This window comes from Tiliqua scincoides, chromosome 9, assembly GCF_035046505.1.
Source record: "Tiliqua scincoides isolate rTilSci1 chromosome 9, rTilSci1.hap2, whole genome shotgun sequence".
NCBI lineage: Eukaryota > Metazoa > Chordata > Lepidosauria > Squamata > Scincidae > Tiliqua > Tiliqua scincoides.
Window position 1 is genome coordinate 27,448,600 of NC_089829.1, and position 19,972 is coordinate 27,468,571.

At 44.6% G+C, this 19,972-nt stretch overlaps 1 protein-coding gene across 1 annotated transcript in view; it reads right to left on the reverse strand.

Moving 5' to 3' along the window:
• Positions 1 to 19,972, reverse strand: part of CDH13 (cadherin 13) — a 532,075-nt gene that overhangs the window by 410,991 nt on the left and 101,112 nt on the right. The window contains 1 exon segment of the mRNA XM_066637955.1: positions 7,093 to 7,301. Coding sequence (XP_066494052.1) covers positions 7,093 to 7,301 — 209 coding nt within the window.

Genomic DNA, 19,972 nt, shown 5'->3' on the forward strand with positions numbered 1-19,972 from the left:
AGGACAGAGGAATTCTTGCCTCTAATGCAAATACCTTGCCCCCCCATACTACTCCACCTGTATCCAATTAAGCACAGGAGATTTTCTGATTACTGATTGAATCACTGGTATTTTTGTACCAGCCCTTGACTAAAGTATATTTCAGTGATTGAGAAGCCACCAAGAAATTATCCTTTGTCCCAGTTTTTCTCCTGGCTGGAATTACTCTTATTTTGGTCATTGCACACTATCTGGTCTTGGAAAACTTTTCTTTCATTGTACAGGACAAAAGGTCCATCACGGGTTACAAGCCATGATGGATATGTGCAAGTTCCTGGTTTTAGAAAGAGCTACTTCAGAATGCCAGATGCAGGGGAATGCACCAGGAGGCAGGTCTCTTGTCTTGTGTGTTCCCTGGGGCATCTGCAGGATGCTAGACTAGATGAGTCTTTGGCCTGATCCAGTGGGGCTTTTCTTATGATACTTGGGTCTACCAAAACCTCCACTTCTTGCACTGGGTTTCCCCTGCATTTTGGAACACTGGGTTTCCATTACATTCCTTTTTACCTAAGCCCCCCTGGTGTTTGCTTGGATTGCTGCCCAGGTGCCCCTTGTCTTTCCCCCTTCTCTTTCCTTGAACCTCCCCCATTCATTTTAAATTTCTTTTTGCTCTAGATCTTCTGGTAACTCAGCTTCTTGTTACCAGACGAAAGCTCAAATCTCCAGCCACAACCCCATGGAACTTCATCACCCCAACTCCAACTTGGCAAATACAGAATGGTCCATTTGACTTTAAGCCCCCTCTATTCTCTTTTTCTCTCATGCAACCCACTGGCAATGCAGCTCATTGTTTCTCCTGTCCATATGACCAACCTCTTCACAAACCTACATGTAAAAAGACCCTGTGGAAACCTCTATTCTAATCCTTGCTTTCTGTTTGAATTTATTTTTCAATTCATTTAGGTGAGATCCTGGAGTGAAACACGGAAAACACTTGAAGTTTTTTTCTCCAGGCTCTCTGAGGAATAGGGCCCCTGGCCAATCCATTGAGCATTCCAAAATATCAGAGCCCTTTTAATGTTTACAGCAAATCCATTTGCCAAATAGACAAATGCTGATCGGCACATTTATACATGTCACTGAACAAGCACGGTGACAAGTTGTGGTGAACTGTGCATGCACACACACTGTTGTGTACAGAATTTGGTCTCCCCCTCCCCTCCAGAAAAAACAAATAAAATGGAGAATTTCTAATGCATTTTGGAAGCAAATCAGGCAATTAGAACCTCCAGAATCTGGGAAGGCATTTGGGTGAATTCCAGGAACATTGCTATGTGATGCTCTCCATGGAGTTTGCCATCCAGGCCACTGATAGGGTCAAACCTGATTAGGTTCAGCAATAAAACAGGATCTTGTGTCTGGAGACCATTGGACATGCCATTCTCCAGAGCTAACAGTTCTCCAGTTTGCCAGTCAAAATATCAGAGCTCTTTCCAAGTGTGTTGAGTTTTCGGCTAATAGAGCTAATAACAAGGGGATTTTCACAGACATAGACTACTGTACAAGCCTTCCAAAACGGAGTAGGAGGCACAGTCAGTGCGAAACGCTTAAAATGCACTCAGACGCTCATTATTCCACTAAGTCTGCATATTGAGAGCTGAGCCACGTACCAGCATATGCTTATTCTGAATTCTACAGAATTAGACTAACAAGCTAAGGTTCCAAGTTGAACTATTCTTAGCCAAGATCCATCTTATCCACATATGGAAACCGAGCACTGTTTGCAGACTGGCACGTTCAGGCATTTAGAATAGTGACCGAGCTTATCATCAGATCATGTCGCAGGAAGCATTTGGAGGGCCAGAAATAGACAACACAGTGCACTATACTGAAAGTCATAGTCTGGTGTCTCCCTCAGGATCATCTCTGTCACAGTATACCATGGAGCAGTAAAGAGGGGTCATGGCTCTGTGACAAGAGTGCAGTCTCTGCATTCCATTTTTAATCCCTTCTCCAAATAGGGCTAACCCTGAGTTGGAAGGATCAAAGGTCTAGTACAGTAGAGTACAAACATGTGGAGTTCTGAGGCAGTCCCTTGGTCCATCCAGGCAGAAGGGAAACATCTTAGAGACTAGGCTTGTTGTGCAACCACAGTATGTGCTCTTCCAATGACCCACAATCTTCATCTTTTGTTTAGAAATACAGGTTGGGCATCCCTTATTTGAAGTGCTTGGGACTAGAAGCATTTTGGATATCAGTTTTTTTTCCCCATATTTTGGAATATTTGCATATACATGAGAGCTCTTGGGAATGGGACCCAAGCCTAAACACAAAATTCATTTATGTTTCATAGACCCCTTATACACATGGACTGAGAGTAATTTTATATAATTTTTTAAAATAATTTTGTGCATTAAACAAGGTTTGTGCATAAAATAGTTTGTGATTTTATTTATTTAGGCCAGCGATTTCAGTCTTTTTCAACTCATGGCACACTGACAAGGCACTAAAATTGTCAAGGCAAACCATCAGTTTTTTGACAATTGACAAGGAACACCGCATTGACAGTGTGGGGCTTACAGGGGCTTGCATCCTTTAGTGGCCCTACTAACAAATGATCCTTCTCCAAACTCCCGCAGCACACCTATAGACCATCCACGGCACTCCAGTGTGCCATGGCACAGTGGATGAAAATGGCTGATTTAGGCAAAAAAGTTTTTGTTTTTTTTTTTTAAAGTCATGGCGGTGCTCAAAAATGTTCCATATTTCAGAATACAGGGGAGGCCTCTGTATCAGCAGGTTCTGCACCCACAGATCTGGTTCAACACAGGTCCCTCAGACCCACATTGGGTCAGACATGGCCCATCCTGAGCCCTCTGGAGGTGACCAGAGCTGTGCTGCAGTCGCCTCCAGAGGGCTTCCTCAAGTCTGCAGAGGTCGCACAAGTTTGCCCACAGCTTCTGCAATCTTCTGCAATCTTCAGAACGGCCTGTAGGGTCGAAAAGGCACAACTTCTGGTTTCCCTCCAGAAAGTGACTTTTTTGCCCTTATAAGGCATTCTATGGCCCAAGGAATCCCTCCTCAGGCTTCCCAGACCTCAGAATACCTTATAAGGGCAAAAACCATCCAGTTTCCCAAGGAAACCGGAAGTCATGTCTTTTCGGCCCTAATAGCCATTCTGAAGCCCACAGAGGCTGCAGAAAGACGCATGTGGCCTCTGCGATCTTCGGAAAGCCCTCCGGAGGTGACCGGTGCACAGCTCCAAAGGGCTTGCCTCCAGAGGGCTTAAAGGGGCGAAAACCATGGATTTGATTATCCATGGCTTTCAGTATCCACGGGGGTCAGAAAACAGATCCCCGTGGATACTGAGGCACCACTGTACTCTGTATTTTGGAATTCTGGATAAGGGATGCCCAACCTGTACTACATTTTTCATATTATAGGTATATAGAATCTCCTTAAAGTTCCACTCTAGTAACACTAACTAATTTATCTTAACACATCTTACACTGAGAAACTTCACACATCCACCTAACCCAGTATCAGGGGTGATCCATCTGCGAGGCTAGGTGATGGAGACTGCAACACTGACAGATTGCAAGGGTCTGAGGTGGGTGGATTTGGGATGTTTTCACATTGAGTCTGCTGTCACCACTGCCTCTCTTGAGCCTGTCACAGTCGTGAACTGTACTGATCTGCTTTCTGCATGCTAAAAGCGAGCAGAAAATGGGTCATCAGCTTCTCACGGTGCTCCTCATGCATTCTTCAAGCACGCAAGTGTGGGACTTCTGGTTTGAATTACAGGGACTGTGAAAATGAAGAAGCTTATTAAAAATAAAACCAGAACTCCCACACTTCCAGGTTTGTGAAATCCGTGTGAAGAACAGGGCATTTTCTTTTATAGTGCAGAGGCAGCAGTGGTGGACCTGAGATGGCATCAGGAAGCATTCCAAGTCATGCTACCTGTAATTGACCAGTACTGACCAGTACAGTCAACTTGCAACAATTGGCAATCACTCTCCAGGATCACAGGCAGAGATCTTTCCCATCACCTGCTACCTTTCCCTTGAAATGCCAGGGAATGGAGGCTGGATTTTTTTGCATGTAAATTAGTGCTACTGAGCCAGCTCCAAAACATAGCACAGTAAAACATGATGTTTTGTGTTATGTCATCAGGCTCTGATTTTGCATGATCTATTTCACTGGTTGCTCATTGCATGGATGATGCAACAAAGATATAGCATCACCCCCTATGTTTCGCTACACATTGCTGAAGAACAGGGAACAAGGAGATGAGAGTGTGGGGCACATTTCAGAGGCAGTCCTTCATTCACTATGGCTGCAATCCTAACCACTTTCCTAAGAGTAAGCCCCATTGAAAAAAATACGACTTACTTACTTACTAACCTAGACCTGGTTAGGACTGTGCCCTAAGGGAGCAATACTAACCAACTTTCCAGCACTGACATAGCTGTGCCAATATGGTGTGCACGGCATCCTGCAGTGGGGAGGCAATCAAGGGGGCCTCCTAAGGTAAGGGCATGTTTGTTAACTTACCTTGGGAGTGCATTGTGGCTAGGCCAGTGCTGGAAAGTTGGTTAGGATTGCTCCCTATGTCATCTACATCTAGTTATCATACATAGTACAGAACATGCTTTGGTTGTCTGGTACAAGGAATGAATTTCATACCAATATGGCTAAGAACACGGGGTTAGGAAAAGGGTCGACATGTATTACCCACCAAGAAGGTGACTACTTATTTTCTGGTTTATGCTTGCCAAGAGATGTTTTTGAACAAGGCTGAATGGTAGTCTATCATTTAACGTACCAAAACGGTAGAAATATCAGAGGAACTGTTAGGCCTTTACTATTCATCATTGCAACTTTGAGAGTCAAGAATACCATCTAAGAATGGCTTGACCATTGCAGATGTCTTCTGGACAATCCAACTGGATGCAATGACTATTGTAATGGTGCATAGCAGCCCAATAGTGCAACAAAGGGCGCAACCCTAACCCCTTATGTCAGTGCTTTCTAGCACTGACATAAAGGCAGTGCAGCTCTGATGTTAGGGAACAAACATTCCCTTACTTTGAGGAGGCCTCCATGAGTGAAACCCAACTGTAGGATGCAGCGCATGCCCCATTGGCACTGCTATGCCAGTGCTGGAAAGCACTGACATAAGGGATTAGGACTGCGCCCAAAGTCTGCTTGTACATACTGCAACATATTTGTGTACTTTACGGCATATTTGTGTGCTTTATGGCAACTCTTCAAGATCAAAATGACCAACAGTAAGTGGGCTAAGCAGTATATTCTTCCAAACAAGAATGGTCCAAAAGGAGAAAGTAACAACTGCAAAAGAACATCCCAAAGAGCCTTAACGGAAGGGGAAAGTAATTGCACTCTAGAACAGTGTTCTCAACCGGTGGTACGTGTACCACCAGTGGTACACCGGGTGGCGTTGGGTGGTACGAGTAGCACCCACTGCCCGGAATTGAGATTTTGGCAGAAGCTTCCAGTGGCAACAGGAAACTAGTGGGCAGAGCTGATAGGCACAGCTCTAATGCGCCATTTCCAATTGCAAGAAAAAGCTCTCCTGCTTGCCCTGAGCCTCTTACTGATCCTGAAAGCTCCCATTGCAGTCTCTAAACCCAGAAGTAACTGGTAATGGCACCATTTCCAGTTACTTCAGGTGGTACCTCCAGGGACAGTGCGATGGCAAGTAGTACGTCTGAAGAGCAGCATTAAGAAACGCTACTCTAGAACAGAAATCCATTTAACTATCTTTGAGACTGGTGAACGGGTGTAGTGTTTGTGCCTGCATGGGCCGAAATCGATTCACACTTGGAAATAATACACACACTATAAGCCCACACAATTCACACAAGCCACTCTACGGGCACCTCAGAAAGAGAGAAAAGTTTGTTCAGTGCCCCCTTTATAACTAAAATGTTCTCTTAAATGGAAGATTTAAGTCCAAGTACTCTGCCTGCTGGAAACATAAAGAAACTGCTTCCTACCAGAGAAGCTAAATAGTGGAGCAAAACAATGGCTTGTTCATCCTTTATAACCTCCTCATTATGGCTTCCTTGTCATTCTAAATTATAGGTCTGTAAAGGTATGGGGCTTAATTGTCTTGTAAGTCACTGTCATGAGTGCCACTTTGCTAAATGCCATGGTACAGAAATGAAGGCTATCTCAGTTACTCCTTTCTTCTGTGGTTGCATGTGAAGTAAACATTTCAATCAGTTTGCAAAAGCACCTCCATCCTCCCTATACAAAGGCTGAAATTCTATTGAAATTGCAACAATAAAAGAAGTTTCACAAGAAAGAGAGAAAGAAACCAAAAGCATTCAATGCACAGAACATGAGATGTATTTCAGTGTAATCGCATTTCAGTGCCTGATCTTAAATTGAGATATTTTTTGCACATGTTATAAGCAGATGGTTGCAAATCTCCAACTTTGCAAGCCACTGCCATGATCTCGCGCCAAGGTTCAAACCTGCCCACGAAAAGATCCAGCTTTTGCAAGCAGTACAATCTGCAGAAGTTGAATGAAAAAGCAGTGGATTTGCTTGCGAAGGTTCAAATGTCTGCAGGCACATTTGTGCTCAACTTGATTCTGCTCACAAACATCCGAGCAGGAGAGTTGAGTATGTTAAACTCTCCTGGCAAAATGCTTGCAGCATCCCTAGGTAGAACTGAAGTCTAGAAAAAAAAATCCAAGCAATCTACTCAGGGAAAGTGTTGCCGAATTCAGCAAGAACACTTACTTGAATATTCAGCAAGAATACCAAATAGGTGGTGTGGAGCATTAATGTTGCCAAAACTCATAATTACCTAGTTCAGAATATGAATTTTTCAGCACTTAGTGCTTAAATGCAATACAAACTGAACACTGTTTTAGTTTATATTTAGGTCAAGTCCTGGACATTGATAGCTGCTTTAGGAAAACAACAACAACAAAAAATCCTCTTTGACAGATGTCTTGTGGGGCCCAATTCACATGACCACTTATTTTCTTCATGAAAATGGCATCCCATCTAATTGCAGGTCCCAATGGATTTATATCTTCTTCAATGCTTGATCAACATTTGTCTCCATCTTACCTTTAAAAAGTCGTGGTTTTCTTTTCCAACAGCAATCAATACCTTTGCTGTATCTTCAGCCTGGGCTGACCAGGCATGGATAAACAGGGCTCTGCCAGCTTCTGATAAGTTTCTCAGTGCAACTAAGGTCCCATTGGGTTCCACTTTGAAGTCTGGATTTGACGTTTCAAAATTCAATTTGTGATTTCCTCGACAATCATCAAATACCACTAGCAGGGAAAAAGAAAAAGAGGGGTAGAGATGCACATCAGTCTCTATTAACTACCCAAAACATATAAACACCAGTACCTGGTTTGTGATAAACAAATCACAAATCACCAACAAATCTCCAGCTTCAGCAACAAAAAATGAAAAGTTCAGGGACGCCACTGAAATTTTTTATTTATTTTTATTGTTTGAAGGGGGAACAGGATTGCACCCACTAGCCCTGCCTTCCATGAATTGATTGGTTCTTCTACACAACTTAACAGGTTATACATGCACAGGCCCTCTCTGCAAAACAGATCATACATCCCTGATCATGTGTACAGACTGAATGTGTGCACACGTTGTAGATACTTAAGTGCTGTTCATAAAGTCCTGATTAACATTTGGAGAGCAGGAACAGTGAGCACAGTCAGGGAAGTGGAGCAGGGAAACATATGAGACTGTGACACATACTAGGCACTAATGAACATTGCCACATTCAGATCCAGGCTGTTGGGCTAGCAAGAAAAGTAATATTAACCCTTGAGGAACTGAAAAATAAGAGGAAAAGAGTCAAGAGAATTAGAGACAAATTTGGTAGGGCAGCCTAATGCAGTAAATTTCAACCACTGTGCAATTGCACAATCAGTTGGCATCCTTCAGTCTCGGAAGACTATGGTATCACACTCTGAATAGTGGTTCCAGAACAGTGTCCTCTCCAGTGCGTAAAGCCTGGGTAAGGTAGATATGGAGGATAGACTGTTACCCTTGCAGCAAATTCCCCCTCTCCACGTCGCTGAAATGGTCCAATGGAAAGGCAGAAGCTAGTATGGATGGTTCCAGCGGCATCGCAGGAGTTGCCAGAACGTGACTGTGTTCAGCCATGATCTGCCTCAGGGACTCCAGCTCCGGATTTTGCCTCGAGGTTGACTCCTGAAGCCTTTTCCATAACTGGATGTAACCACAAAGCAGTGGAGGTTTGGGATCAGAGTTTTCCTTCTCTCAGATGAGCTGCCTTCCCAGGCTAACGAGTCCCAACTACCCAGTGGCTGTTTAGTCGCCTCTTACGACGGGTACAGCCAAACCGAGAGCCTATTCTTATCCCCAGCCCCCGGGGGAAGGGGGATTGCACATTGGTGTGCCATGAATGATCTGCAGGTGTGCTGCAGGAATTTGAGGGAGGGTCATTTTATTAGCCATTAGGTTTCAGGCAGCACAATCCTTAGCTGCCCGTAGTGCGGGGCTGCCACAGCGGCAAAAACAGCTGCCACGGCATGCAACATGTCCCAGGCAGCCATTGCCACCGCCTCCTCAGGAAAAGGGGACATTCGTCCCTTTCCCCTAAGTAAAGGAAGTAAAGGAAGAATGGGGCTACACGATTCTACGGCAGCTCTGGAGCCCGGAATGCTTCCTCCCTGCCTACCTCCATGCCCCCACCTACCTCTCTGTCACCCAGCGGTTCGGGTGACTGCTGAGCAACAGAGCACCAGATCTCTACTGGCGCTAGCCTAGCGCTGGCCTGTGCTTGGCTAGCTCCGGCCCTGGGCTGGCGCTGAGGCCCCTACCAGTAGCATGGTGTGCCTTGTCAATTTTCAAAAAAAAAACCGACGATGTGCTTTGAGCATTTTAGCACCTTGTCAGTGTACCCTGAGATGAAAAAGGTTGAAAATCACTGGCCTTGTGACCCACACTGCCATCTTGAGAATTCTTATTTAGTTGTAAGTCCCAATGAATTCATTTGCACTTACTTTCAAGTAAAAATGTATATGATTAGGCCGCATTACATGGAGCGGGGAACGAGCCTTTGCCACAAGCTCAACAGGTGTTTTGGGGGCAAGTTACTCCAGGTATTAGCCCCAGCCTCCATTCTCTTTTTAGCCAGAGATAATAATATTGACCTCCTTGCAGTTTTTTTTTTTTTTCCATGGGTTACAGACACAGCGTATGGGAAGCCCTCTGTAAGCCTTAATGTAGAGGCTGACTATACACCAGTCTACAAAATTGAGGGTCAGAAAAGTTTTTCCCAAACTTTATGGTGGTTTGATATGAATTTGGGATGCCGATTCCAAAAATGGCATCCGTTTTGCCTTATCACGTCTAGTTTTGGTGATATAGTATAGCCTCATTAGTGAATGGTTCAAGCAGCTTCCTCATGAGGAAGCCATGGTGTAGGCTTCCTCATGAGGAAGCTGCTTGAACCATTCACTAAAGAGGCTATGCCGTGTCTTGAAAACTAGATGCGTTAGGGCAAAACGGATGCCATTTTTGGAATTGGCACCCCAAATATACCCAGGAATTGGTGTAATGCTTAAGGAAGCAAAATGTGTGTTGGCCTGTGTTATTGTTCACACACGATGAAATCAAAATGAGAGGGCATGTTCCAAAGCGCGCTGAGCAAGTCTGCGATTCACTACTATATATGCTGAAACTGGGTTAAACAAACTTGAAATACAGCATCTACTTTGGGAGCTGTTACCTCAGGTTTATAATGCGAAAAACAGCAGGCGAGAACAAAATGTTTTCAGTTAATAATTATAGAGTAATCATCCCGGGCTTGGCCTGGACATCTAAAATCCTTGAGGCTAACAAAACAGTTCTGGGTAATAATTCTGTTTCATATTAAGAACCAATTCTATTCGTTTGATGGAAATTACTGTAGGATGATTGGTTTCACTATCAAGGCGGCTCCCTGAATATATGAATTTCCACACTTCAACAGTGCCATAATTGTTATTGTGTAGACCACTGTAATTATGTTCAGCATGGGCTTTCCCTTACGGAAAGCTTATAATATTTACGGATTTTAGATCCATCTCTAATGGCTTGCAGATCTTACTAACGCTTGTTCTTTCGCTGGATGCAGAATGAAACACACATAAGTTATGTACATGATGCATCTATGCAAAGCCAGGAACAAAATGACTACCCACTTCTAACAGATAATGAAAAACAAACATGGCTGATGGAACTCAGTGCAAGCAAGAAAGAAAGCAAACAAGCAAAAAAACAGAAGGATACGATAACAGATAATGTATACACTGAAAACATGAAGACAGGTTTTCACAAAGAAACCATTGTGTTGTACATGGCAATAATGTGATGAAGAATTCAGAATAATGGGGAAGTTCAGAATACAAACTCCCTCCTTCTGAAAACCTCACCCCATCCGGGCTAAACTCAGACCTAGAGATGTTGTTGAAATTATCCCAGATTAACAGTGTGGATTTACGTGGTTGTTGGTGATTAGGACCAAGTAGGAATTTTTGGCTCTCTTGCCTGATTAGCTGTTGACTGGGGTTGGTGGTGTTGTAGGAGTATGAGTGGGTGTGTATCTGTCCGTTCGTCCACCTACTCCATACTGTTTAAGAAGACAGACTCGTTTTAGCTGGTAGCTGCAGCTTGGGTAAAGGAGAACGGGTCCAATCCTAACTAACTCTCCAGGTAAGGGCAATGCAGCTCTGGGGTAAGGGTACGAACATTCCCTTATCTTGAGGAGGCCTCCTTGACTGCCACCCAGCTACAGGATGCAGCACACACCCTGTTGGCACAGCTATGTCAGTGCAGGAAAGTTGGTTAGAATTTGGGTCAACATTAGATAAGTGAGAGCGATTAACACCTGACTTACAAAATGAGAAACAGAGAGAGAGAGAGAGAGAGAGAGAGAGAGAGAGAGAGAGAGAGAGAGAGAGTTGCCAGGATCATGGAGTTGCCAGGGTCATGCTGCGGTGACTCAGGGTGTGGTACTCAGGGAGATGGGCAAAGGGATTTTCCCTGCCTGTCTCTGGCAGGATAGGTCCCACACTGCGGAGGGGTAGGTGGGTTTTGAGTTGACTGTAAACCAGCTGCAGATTCCATTAATAAAGTTGTGGCCCCATTTAATTCCATTTTGGTTGCCTTGTGCCTTTTGAGGAGGGAGAAAGAAATTCCCTTCATTGCAAATGTGTCTCAAACATTATTACATGTTCAAAACACACTGAGAGAATTCTCAAATAAGATGATAAAAAAAAATAGTTATTAGCAGCTCCAAATTTCCATTTCCTGGAAGGCAAAGCTATTGATTGGTAGATCAACTGAAAGCTATATGGATCTTCTGATGCTCCTAGACATGCCTGTCTCTGCCAAGTGAACATCTTTGTTGTGTTAAATATGCCGTACGGCATGGAACGGGCTCCAAGACACAGCAGGAGGAGAACGGGGGCTGAGCCAAGCATCTTCCCAGGGCCAGCCCAAAGCATTTTCCTGCCTGAGCAAAGGGCAGGGTGGAGCTCACCAACCAGTGCAAGGTTACTAAGGGGCCAGGGGTTATGCTAGCTCCTAACCAGATTCAGGGCTTCTGCTTCTTTCATTTGCAACCCACCCTTCCTCCAAGGATGGCTTACACAACTCTGCCCTTTACTTATTCTTGCATCAACTCTTTGAGGGTATGCTGAGAGTTGGCAATTGATACTGTATCCTGGCTGACCTGGGGATATGAATCCAAGGCTCCCTGCTCTGAATCTGACAGCCTGTAATCAATATACTGCACCACCAGTTTAATATGGGAACTTGAAAATCCAACATCTGTCCCTTAATTTTTGCAAGAGATGAACTTGTCCATACACAGTAAAACAATGGCTTTCTGATTGCTCATTTAACTGGCAACAATAGCCTTCTACCTAGCATCAGATTTTTTTTTTCCTTTTAAACATAAACCACATTTTCAGAGATAAAAAATTGAGAATGTGCTTGAGTGTTTGCTTTCAGCAAGGTTGGAGGGTCTGCACCTGAACCAAGGAAGAAAGCTTGGTCACACTAATGTGTCTGCAGTAACAAACATTACGTGAGTACAACAGTGAAGCTTAAGAAACATATGCTATGCTAACAATAATACTAACACAACATTATGCCAATGTTGTCCAATTCAGTATAAGGCAACCTTGGTCAGGCATAGGAGAGGGCTTCTTAGGTTGAAGAAGGACCAACAAGCTGCTGAAGTCTGAGAACGGTATGACTGGTGCATTTCTCCAACTGCTTTGAGTGGGTCACCACATGGGGAAAAAATATTCCTGGCCAAACTTTAGGTAATCCTATCCTGACATCCATTCATTTCAATAAGGCACAATTGTAAGAAAGGGCTGATAGAGTGGCTGGCAAATTTGAGTACACTATTTCCATGGCTGACAAGGAGTACCCAGAGAATCACTGCAGGAGGCTATCTAATAAGATCTGTCGTGTTCCACAAAGTGACAATTCCCAGGGTCCCTTAGAGGAAGCCCAGACAATTAATGCAACATAAAACTAATTTGTGTTTGCAATAGATATCTGCCCTTCAATTCCACTCTGCAAGGATTACATGAGTCAAACAAAAAGGCAACTGGTATGAACAACTAGAAAACTAGAACCCCAAGGCCTATTGCCTGCTCCTATTTCTTCTGTTTTCCCCTAAAAGAAACCAAGGCACTAGATTCAGCTGAAGGAGCTGGAGTGTCTTCGGATTTAACAACATACATGCACTGGTGCCTGTACAGTAGTACCAAAAAATATGGGCAAGCAATCACTCCCATGGAATAATTCCAGACTAAACAACACCATTGAAAACTCTACATACCTGTCATTTTCAATGTCTTTCCAAGGTGTACTGGTTATATTGAAAAGTGGCTTTCATTTAAGCAGATAGCACTTAACCAGACAGGCTTGGCTTTTATCCTGTCCCTCCAATTTCAGTCTGAAATCCAAGACATTTTGCAGATTGATATAGGACTTAGTGCCTCTGTGGACTGGCATCTTGACCATCAACCAGACATGTGTACCATCTGCACCACCTGCTACCCCCCTCTCTCTGGTGGGAAGAGCCTGTGTCACCAACTGCTAGGCACAGAAGACTGTCAGTACCAGCAGAAACATCTTCCATTTCATTTGGGGATGGGGGCATTGCTCAGTAGCAAAACACACCTGTTGCTTACAGAAGGACGCAGCTTCAATCTCCAGCATTTCCAGGTAGGGCTGGGAAAGACCCTTCTCTGTCTGAAACCCTGCAGGATCAGTGTAAACAATGCTAAGCTAGATGAACTGATGTTAGTTTACTTCATATGTCTGGTTCCATCTCTCTCTTTCCCTCCATCTGAATTTCTCCACAAATACCATATTTTTTTTTTTCCATGAAGATTTGGGCTTAACTGCTTGGACTTTATCCCCAAGTGATATGAACACACACTCCACTTCTATCTCTATTTACAGTCCGGCACCTGTTCCTGGTAGATTTCTGTTCTTGTCACTTTTGAGTTGGCTGGCTTCAGGGTTCTGCTCACTCTCCCAAGAATCTTAGAAGTTAAAATCTCTAAGAGGGAAATGGATGTATCTCATCTCTCGCACACATGAATGTAAAACTGTGCATGAACAAGAGAGCACTACATAGATCACAGCCTGCCGTTTCACATGTTGGCAAGGATCATGCTGAATGACTGATAACATATAATAGAACTGTAACCTTTTTCTACCAGATGCTTAACCAAAGAATAAACCTCATCATGGCTTTTAAAATAACTCAGGGCAGGTTATTTCAGAGTAAACAATACCGGTATACAGAGCTTTTTTTTGTAAATAAAAAGGTGCAGGAACTCGCAACTTGTTAATCTTTATTTATTTATTTATTTATTTATTCATTCATTCATTCATTCATTCATTTATTTATTTATTTTTAAACCATTTTTTATTGGAGAAATAAAATATTTTTTATGTGCTTCCCCCCTAAAGATGAACTTACTTCTGAGTAGACATGCATAGGATTGGGCTGTCAATCTCCACATCCCCTTCCCCCTAGCTATTTTTTCTACACATGGGGAAAAATACTGTACAGATGCACTTGTAGCATGCAGTATGTAGTGTGGCACTACTTCCAGGAGAGGAAGCAGTGAATGGATTCCGAAAAATGGCTTACATGAGTTCCATGTAATAAAATTACTCTAAGCAACTGTGGGTGTAAGAACAAAAAAGGAATTCTTACACGAGAGGGGTCCTTAGGTGCACACAGAAACAGCTACATTTGCAAACAAGCGATTAAATATGGTTTAATTCAGGTATCAGAATACTCTGTGTCTTTGGGAAGGCGCTTGGCATGCAATTGTATGTTCTCTGCTGCCCTGAGCAGCTGCTGTGCATTGCTGGAGAGGAGCTGCAAACGCTGGCTGGCGGAGGGCATGCTTGTGGGGGAAGGATGAGGAGGATCTCTGGCAAGGCTGGACAGCACATTGTACACACGTAGAATCCCTTTTCACTTGCCCTTAGCATGTGAAAATGAGTGCAGATATATATCTCTGCCAGGATTAAAGCCCCAATCCTAGGTATGTCTACTCTGAAGTAAGTCTTGTTCTAGTCAATGGAGCTTACTCCCAGGAAAGTGCCTAGGATTGCAGCCCAAGAGCCCAATTCTATGCATGTCTACTCAGAAGTCCACTTTAGTGAATGGGGCTTACTGTGGATAGGGTGGCAGCCTCAGGGCCCAATCCTGTGCCTGTCTCCTCAGAAGTCAGTCCCATTAGAGGCAGTGGGGCTTCCTCCCAGGAAGGTGTAAAGAGGACTGCAGCCTCAGAGCCCCTCCTCTGCCTGTCTCCTCAGAAGTCAGTCCCACTAGAGGCAGTAGGGCTTCCTCTCAGGAAAGTGTGGACAGGACTGCAGCCTCAGAGCCCTCCTCTGCCTGTCTACTCAGGCTGCAAGGCTATGACACTTTCCTGGGAGTAAGCCCCATTGAACACAATGGAACTTACTTCTGAGTAGACATGCTTGGGCTTTCAGGCTGCAAGGCTATGCACCCTTTCCCAGGAGCAAGCCCCATTGAGCACAATGAGACATACTTCTGAGTAGACACGCCTAGGCTCGTGCTGCAGATTGGCAAGGGGCTGCACCAGCCAGCTTCCTTCCCCTCCTCCTCCGCCAAGCCAGTACCTGGGCGTTCCGTGGGTGCCGCAGCCCATCTCCCTGGCTGGCTGGCTGTCCGTCCTCCTCCTCAGCGTCAGTGTGTGTCCCCCCGCGCCCTCCACTGGCTTGGAAGTTGTGCTGGGAAGCAGAGCTGGGGGGAGGGGAGGCAGGCTGGGCTCAGGCGAGAGCTTGGAGATGGGGCAGGAGGGGGTCGTTGTGCGGTCAGGCAGGGGCCAGGCGCCCGCCTACCCTGCATCCCCCAGCACCCACCCAGCAAATGCCTCTATTTTGCTCCCCCCCCGCCTGGAATGCCTCCAAAGGGGAGGGGCCCCTGCAAAAAGGTGCCGGAACTCCGTCCCCCCGAGTTCCATTAGAAAAAAAGCCCTGCCGGTATACAGGAAGAAGAAGCAAGCCTGTAGCAATGGGCAGTTGTCTTTTGCGGGTGGCAAGTGTGATTACAAGCTAGAGGTTAATTGGAAAGACTTGAAAAGGATCTGCAAGTCTCCCCCTCTGAAAGAGAAATAAGCTTGGTTCCTAATCTGAGTCAATCCAAGGCTTGCAAAACAGCTTGTTTGCATGGGAAAGGCAAGGAGGTTCTTTTTTTAAGGACCTGGATTCTCCAAAAGGGGAGAAAGTCGCCCCAAGGATGAACAACGGAGTCAGAGAATTCCCCGCAGGAGTGGTCTTTCACCCCCTCACTCCATTCTGGGGGGATTCAGTTCTTTATTCAGAGCTCTAAAGCAAGCAACCAACATAGATGATCAATCTCCCTGGAAAACGCTTTAAAAACCCATGTTGAGGAGCGAAGGAACCAGCACTTGGTTTTTATTCCAAACTGAAAAGGGTTTGGGGTGGGTGGGAGCTTCTGGAGCTCATCCTGCAAGCTTTAATGAGTCTTTGAAATTCTTTTCTGAGCTTGGTTTGGGAGAATTTTGCCATCATCTCCGTGACAAGTACATCCTTGTTTTCACCTGTGAGATGCAGGAGGTTACAAATGAAATGAAATGCCTGCAGTGTTTGTGCCCACATCCATTCTGCTACGCTCCCCTTGCATCTCCCACTCAAGTTCCTGCTATTAGTTGACCCTCACTTGCTCTTCCTGTTGTTTTTTTCCTCTTCCTGTCAAAACAGATTGTAAGCTCCTTGGGACAGGGAACAGTGATGCTGTGTGAAGTACCATATGCACTGACACTGCTGTGCACAAACTAATACTTAAGAGCTCAGTCCTATCCAATTTTCCAGCACTGGTGCAACCATGACAATGGTGTGTGCACTGCATCCTGCAGTGGGGGGGGCGGGGCAGTCATGGAAGCCTCCTCAAAGTAAGGGAATGTTTGTTTCCTTACTTTAGAACTCTGTTGCATCTGCACTGGTGCTGGAAAGTTGGACATAGGATTGAACAGAAAGTCAGCAAGGTGCCGTGCCTGAAGACGCCTGAATTAATCCCATTCCTCCCAAAGCCTAGCGAGGGATCTTCAGTCAGTCAGCTTCCCTCAAAAGGTTGTTGTGATCAATGGAGGAAGATCCCTGTATATTTGCCGTCAGCTCCCTGGAGGAAGAGCACGGTACAAGTGTAACAAGTAAAATAATGTTTCCAGTTGACATCAGATTGTTTCTGAGATGTGTCATGGAAATGTTCCACAATTACCCTGAAGAAATGCTTGCACCTCTCTCTCACTCTGCTAACCAAACCAGCAGCGGAGGCACTCAGCTGGAAATCTTCTTTAAAAACTGAACAAAATCAATGGGAACAGTCTTTATTCAAAAGGGTAGGGAATTTATCTTAAGAGGCATCACCAAAAAACACAAGGAAAAAAGCCTTTGTCTCCCACTACCTGCGGCGTAAGTGATACTAGCCCATTATTTTCAGAATGCTTGCTTGTTTTGGCGGTAGAACATGATTCATCGCTTATAAAGCTGAGAAAAAATAGAAGAATGTGAGTAATAACCCTAGTCCGTCCTGCAATATTTTCCTCCCTTTCAACGTGTGTGCATGGAGGAAAATAAAATAAAATAAATGAAGATGTTGAAGACCTGTGTTAACAAAAATATGCCAGAACTCTCCAAGTGAATAAGGCTTCCATTAAAAAGGTGCAGACTGAGGTTTTTCTTCAGAACCTTACTTTATGCTGAATAGCATAAAATAAAATCTCCACTTAAGCTCGTGATGTGGCTTCAGCCAAACCAGTAAAGAATTTGCTTATATTCACAGAAGATATGACAAAAGTCCTCTGGGGAGAACTCTCAACTTGAGTTTGGAAAGGCGGGGGGGGGAGTGAAGGGTTTGAAACTAGAGTCTATTTTGGGATGTGTGGCTTAATGCCCTGAAAGAGTTTGGAATTTTTAGTGTTGGCAACCTTCAGTCTCGAAAGACTATGGTATCCCGCTCTGGATGGTGGTTCTGGCACAGCGTCTAGTGTGGCTGAAAAGGCCGATTCGTGAGTGACAATCCCTTCCACACCGGGAACAAGTGCAGTCTGTCCCTGGTCTGTCTCCCTGGCTATGGGCCTTCCTTCTTTGCCTCTTAGCTTCAGACTGTTGGCAAAGTGTCTCTTCAAACTGGGAAAGGCCATGCTGCACAGCCTGCCTCCAAGCGGGCCGCTCAGAGGCCAGGGTTTCCCACCTGTTGAGGTCCACCCCTAAGGCCTTCAGATCCCTCTTGCAGATGTCCTTGTATCGCAGCTGTGGTCTACCTGTAGGGCGCTTTCCTTGCACGAGTTCTCCATAGAGGAGATCCTTTGGGATCCTTTGGGAATTTTTAGTAGGAACAAATAATGTCTTAGACCTGTGTTTAATAGAGCTGAGGATCCTGAGTTGATTTGGCAATGTTCCCTAAGCTCTCATTCATCCAGCTGAGAGCACACACATCTACCATATCAACACAAGCAGCTCACCGTCTAGAAGCTGTTCCTGTTAAATACTGAATATCCTTATAAGGACTTAATGGGGACAGAAGATTTTGCCCTAGGGGTCAAATTACCTCTGGAGTGATGCTGCTGCTTGGCTTGCAAATACTCAACTAGAGGAAAAAGTGCTGGCTGTGGCAACCTGCCAGCAAGTCACTTGAATGGGGTGGGTTTTGAGGCACTCACCCACAACCCCTAGCCCCTCGCTCAGAATCACTCTATATAAGAAAATGAGCTCCTGACTGGCAACTCAGTTTGGGAGGCAGCCATGGAGGAAGCACTTTCACACCCCAAGCAGGAACAATAATGCCACACTACTATGCCACTGTCGGGCTTTTCGGCCTAGACCTGTGATTCTCACATGGTATACGACCTGCTCAGTTCATATCCTTTCTTCAATCCTTTCTTGAAGCTCAGTGTAAAGCCCCTCCTTTCCATGCAGAAGATCCCTGTTTCAGCCCCTGGAAGCATCTTCATGTAGCTGGAAAAACCCAATAGAAAGATATACTGGCCCTGTAGAAGGCAGCTTCATATGAAAGACATATTTTGGGAACCTTCATCTTCTCTATAGCCCCTTTGCCAGAATACATGTTTGCTTTTGTGCATCACTGATCCCCTACACACTGTGGCTACATATCTTACACATACCTCCTGTTGCATATCTTACACATACCTAAACCATTTTAACTGGCACTCAAGTGGCACTAATTACAGCCTGTCAAAGACCAGAACTTCTGTAGAGCCCAACATTGCCTGTTCCACAAGCTCATCAAAACAGAGAGTTGGATGCACAGGTGCCTTGTTTTGACTCCATCCAAGGAATGACTAATCGCAACAAAATTTCATAACTTTTGTTTGAATATTGAGTGCTGCCTGAGGAGCAGACAAGGGTAACTGCTGAGAACAATATCATTAAAACCGTGCCATGTAATCTTGCCTTTCACAGCCATTCCCAACGCGATGCCTATTCACATCAAACACAGCCTTTGATACTTTTGCACAAAGAGGAACTCTTGTGCCTTCCACAAAAGAACCACCATGAGGGCAAGGAAGCCGTGTCAGTCAGGATCAATTTTTTTTAAGTTGAAAAACTGTATTCCTACACCTACACATGCATACACCAGGGCTGACAGGTGTTATGCTGTGTTTTTTCCCCCTCCACTCCATTCTTAGAGTAGCGTTTTTCTACAAGGAGACTCTCATGACTATTTATACCACAAATTGGGGGGAGGGGTTGAATTACTTTTCCCCCACAAAACGTTTATTCTTTCACTTATGCGATAGATTTCTCTTATGCAATGAGGACCCCAACCTTCTCTGCACATGCTCACATGGAAAAAAGTAATGTGTAAAGTGAGTGACCAAAGATGTAGGAAACCACAAGAACATAAGAAGAGCCCTGTTGGATCAGAACAAAGGTCCATATAGCCCAGCTTTCTGTATCTCACAGTAGCCCACTAAATGCGACAAGACAAGAAGACACAACCTGCATCCTGGTGCCTTCCCTTGCATCTGGCAATCTGAGGTAGTCTACATCTAAAACCAGGAGCTTGCACATACCTGCCATGACTTGTAACCTGTGATGAACTTTTCCTCCAGAAATTTGTCCAATTCCCTCTTAAAGGCATCTCAGCAAGATGCCATCACTACTTTCTGTGGCAAGGAGTTTCACAGACCAAAGGCACTCTGGATAAAGAAATCTTTTCTTTTGTCTGTCCTAACTCTCCCAACAAACATTTTGTTCTCAGGTCAAGGCAATTGGCACATAGTTTATGTACTCCTGCTGATTCAAAAGCTCTCCAAAGAGAACTTTTGCTCAAAATTGTGGATGGGCTGGGGGAGAGAAACTCCAACTTACATTTTTTATCACCGCTGTCTGCTGTACAGTAACAATA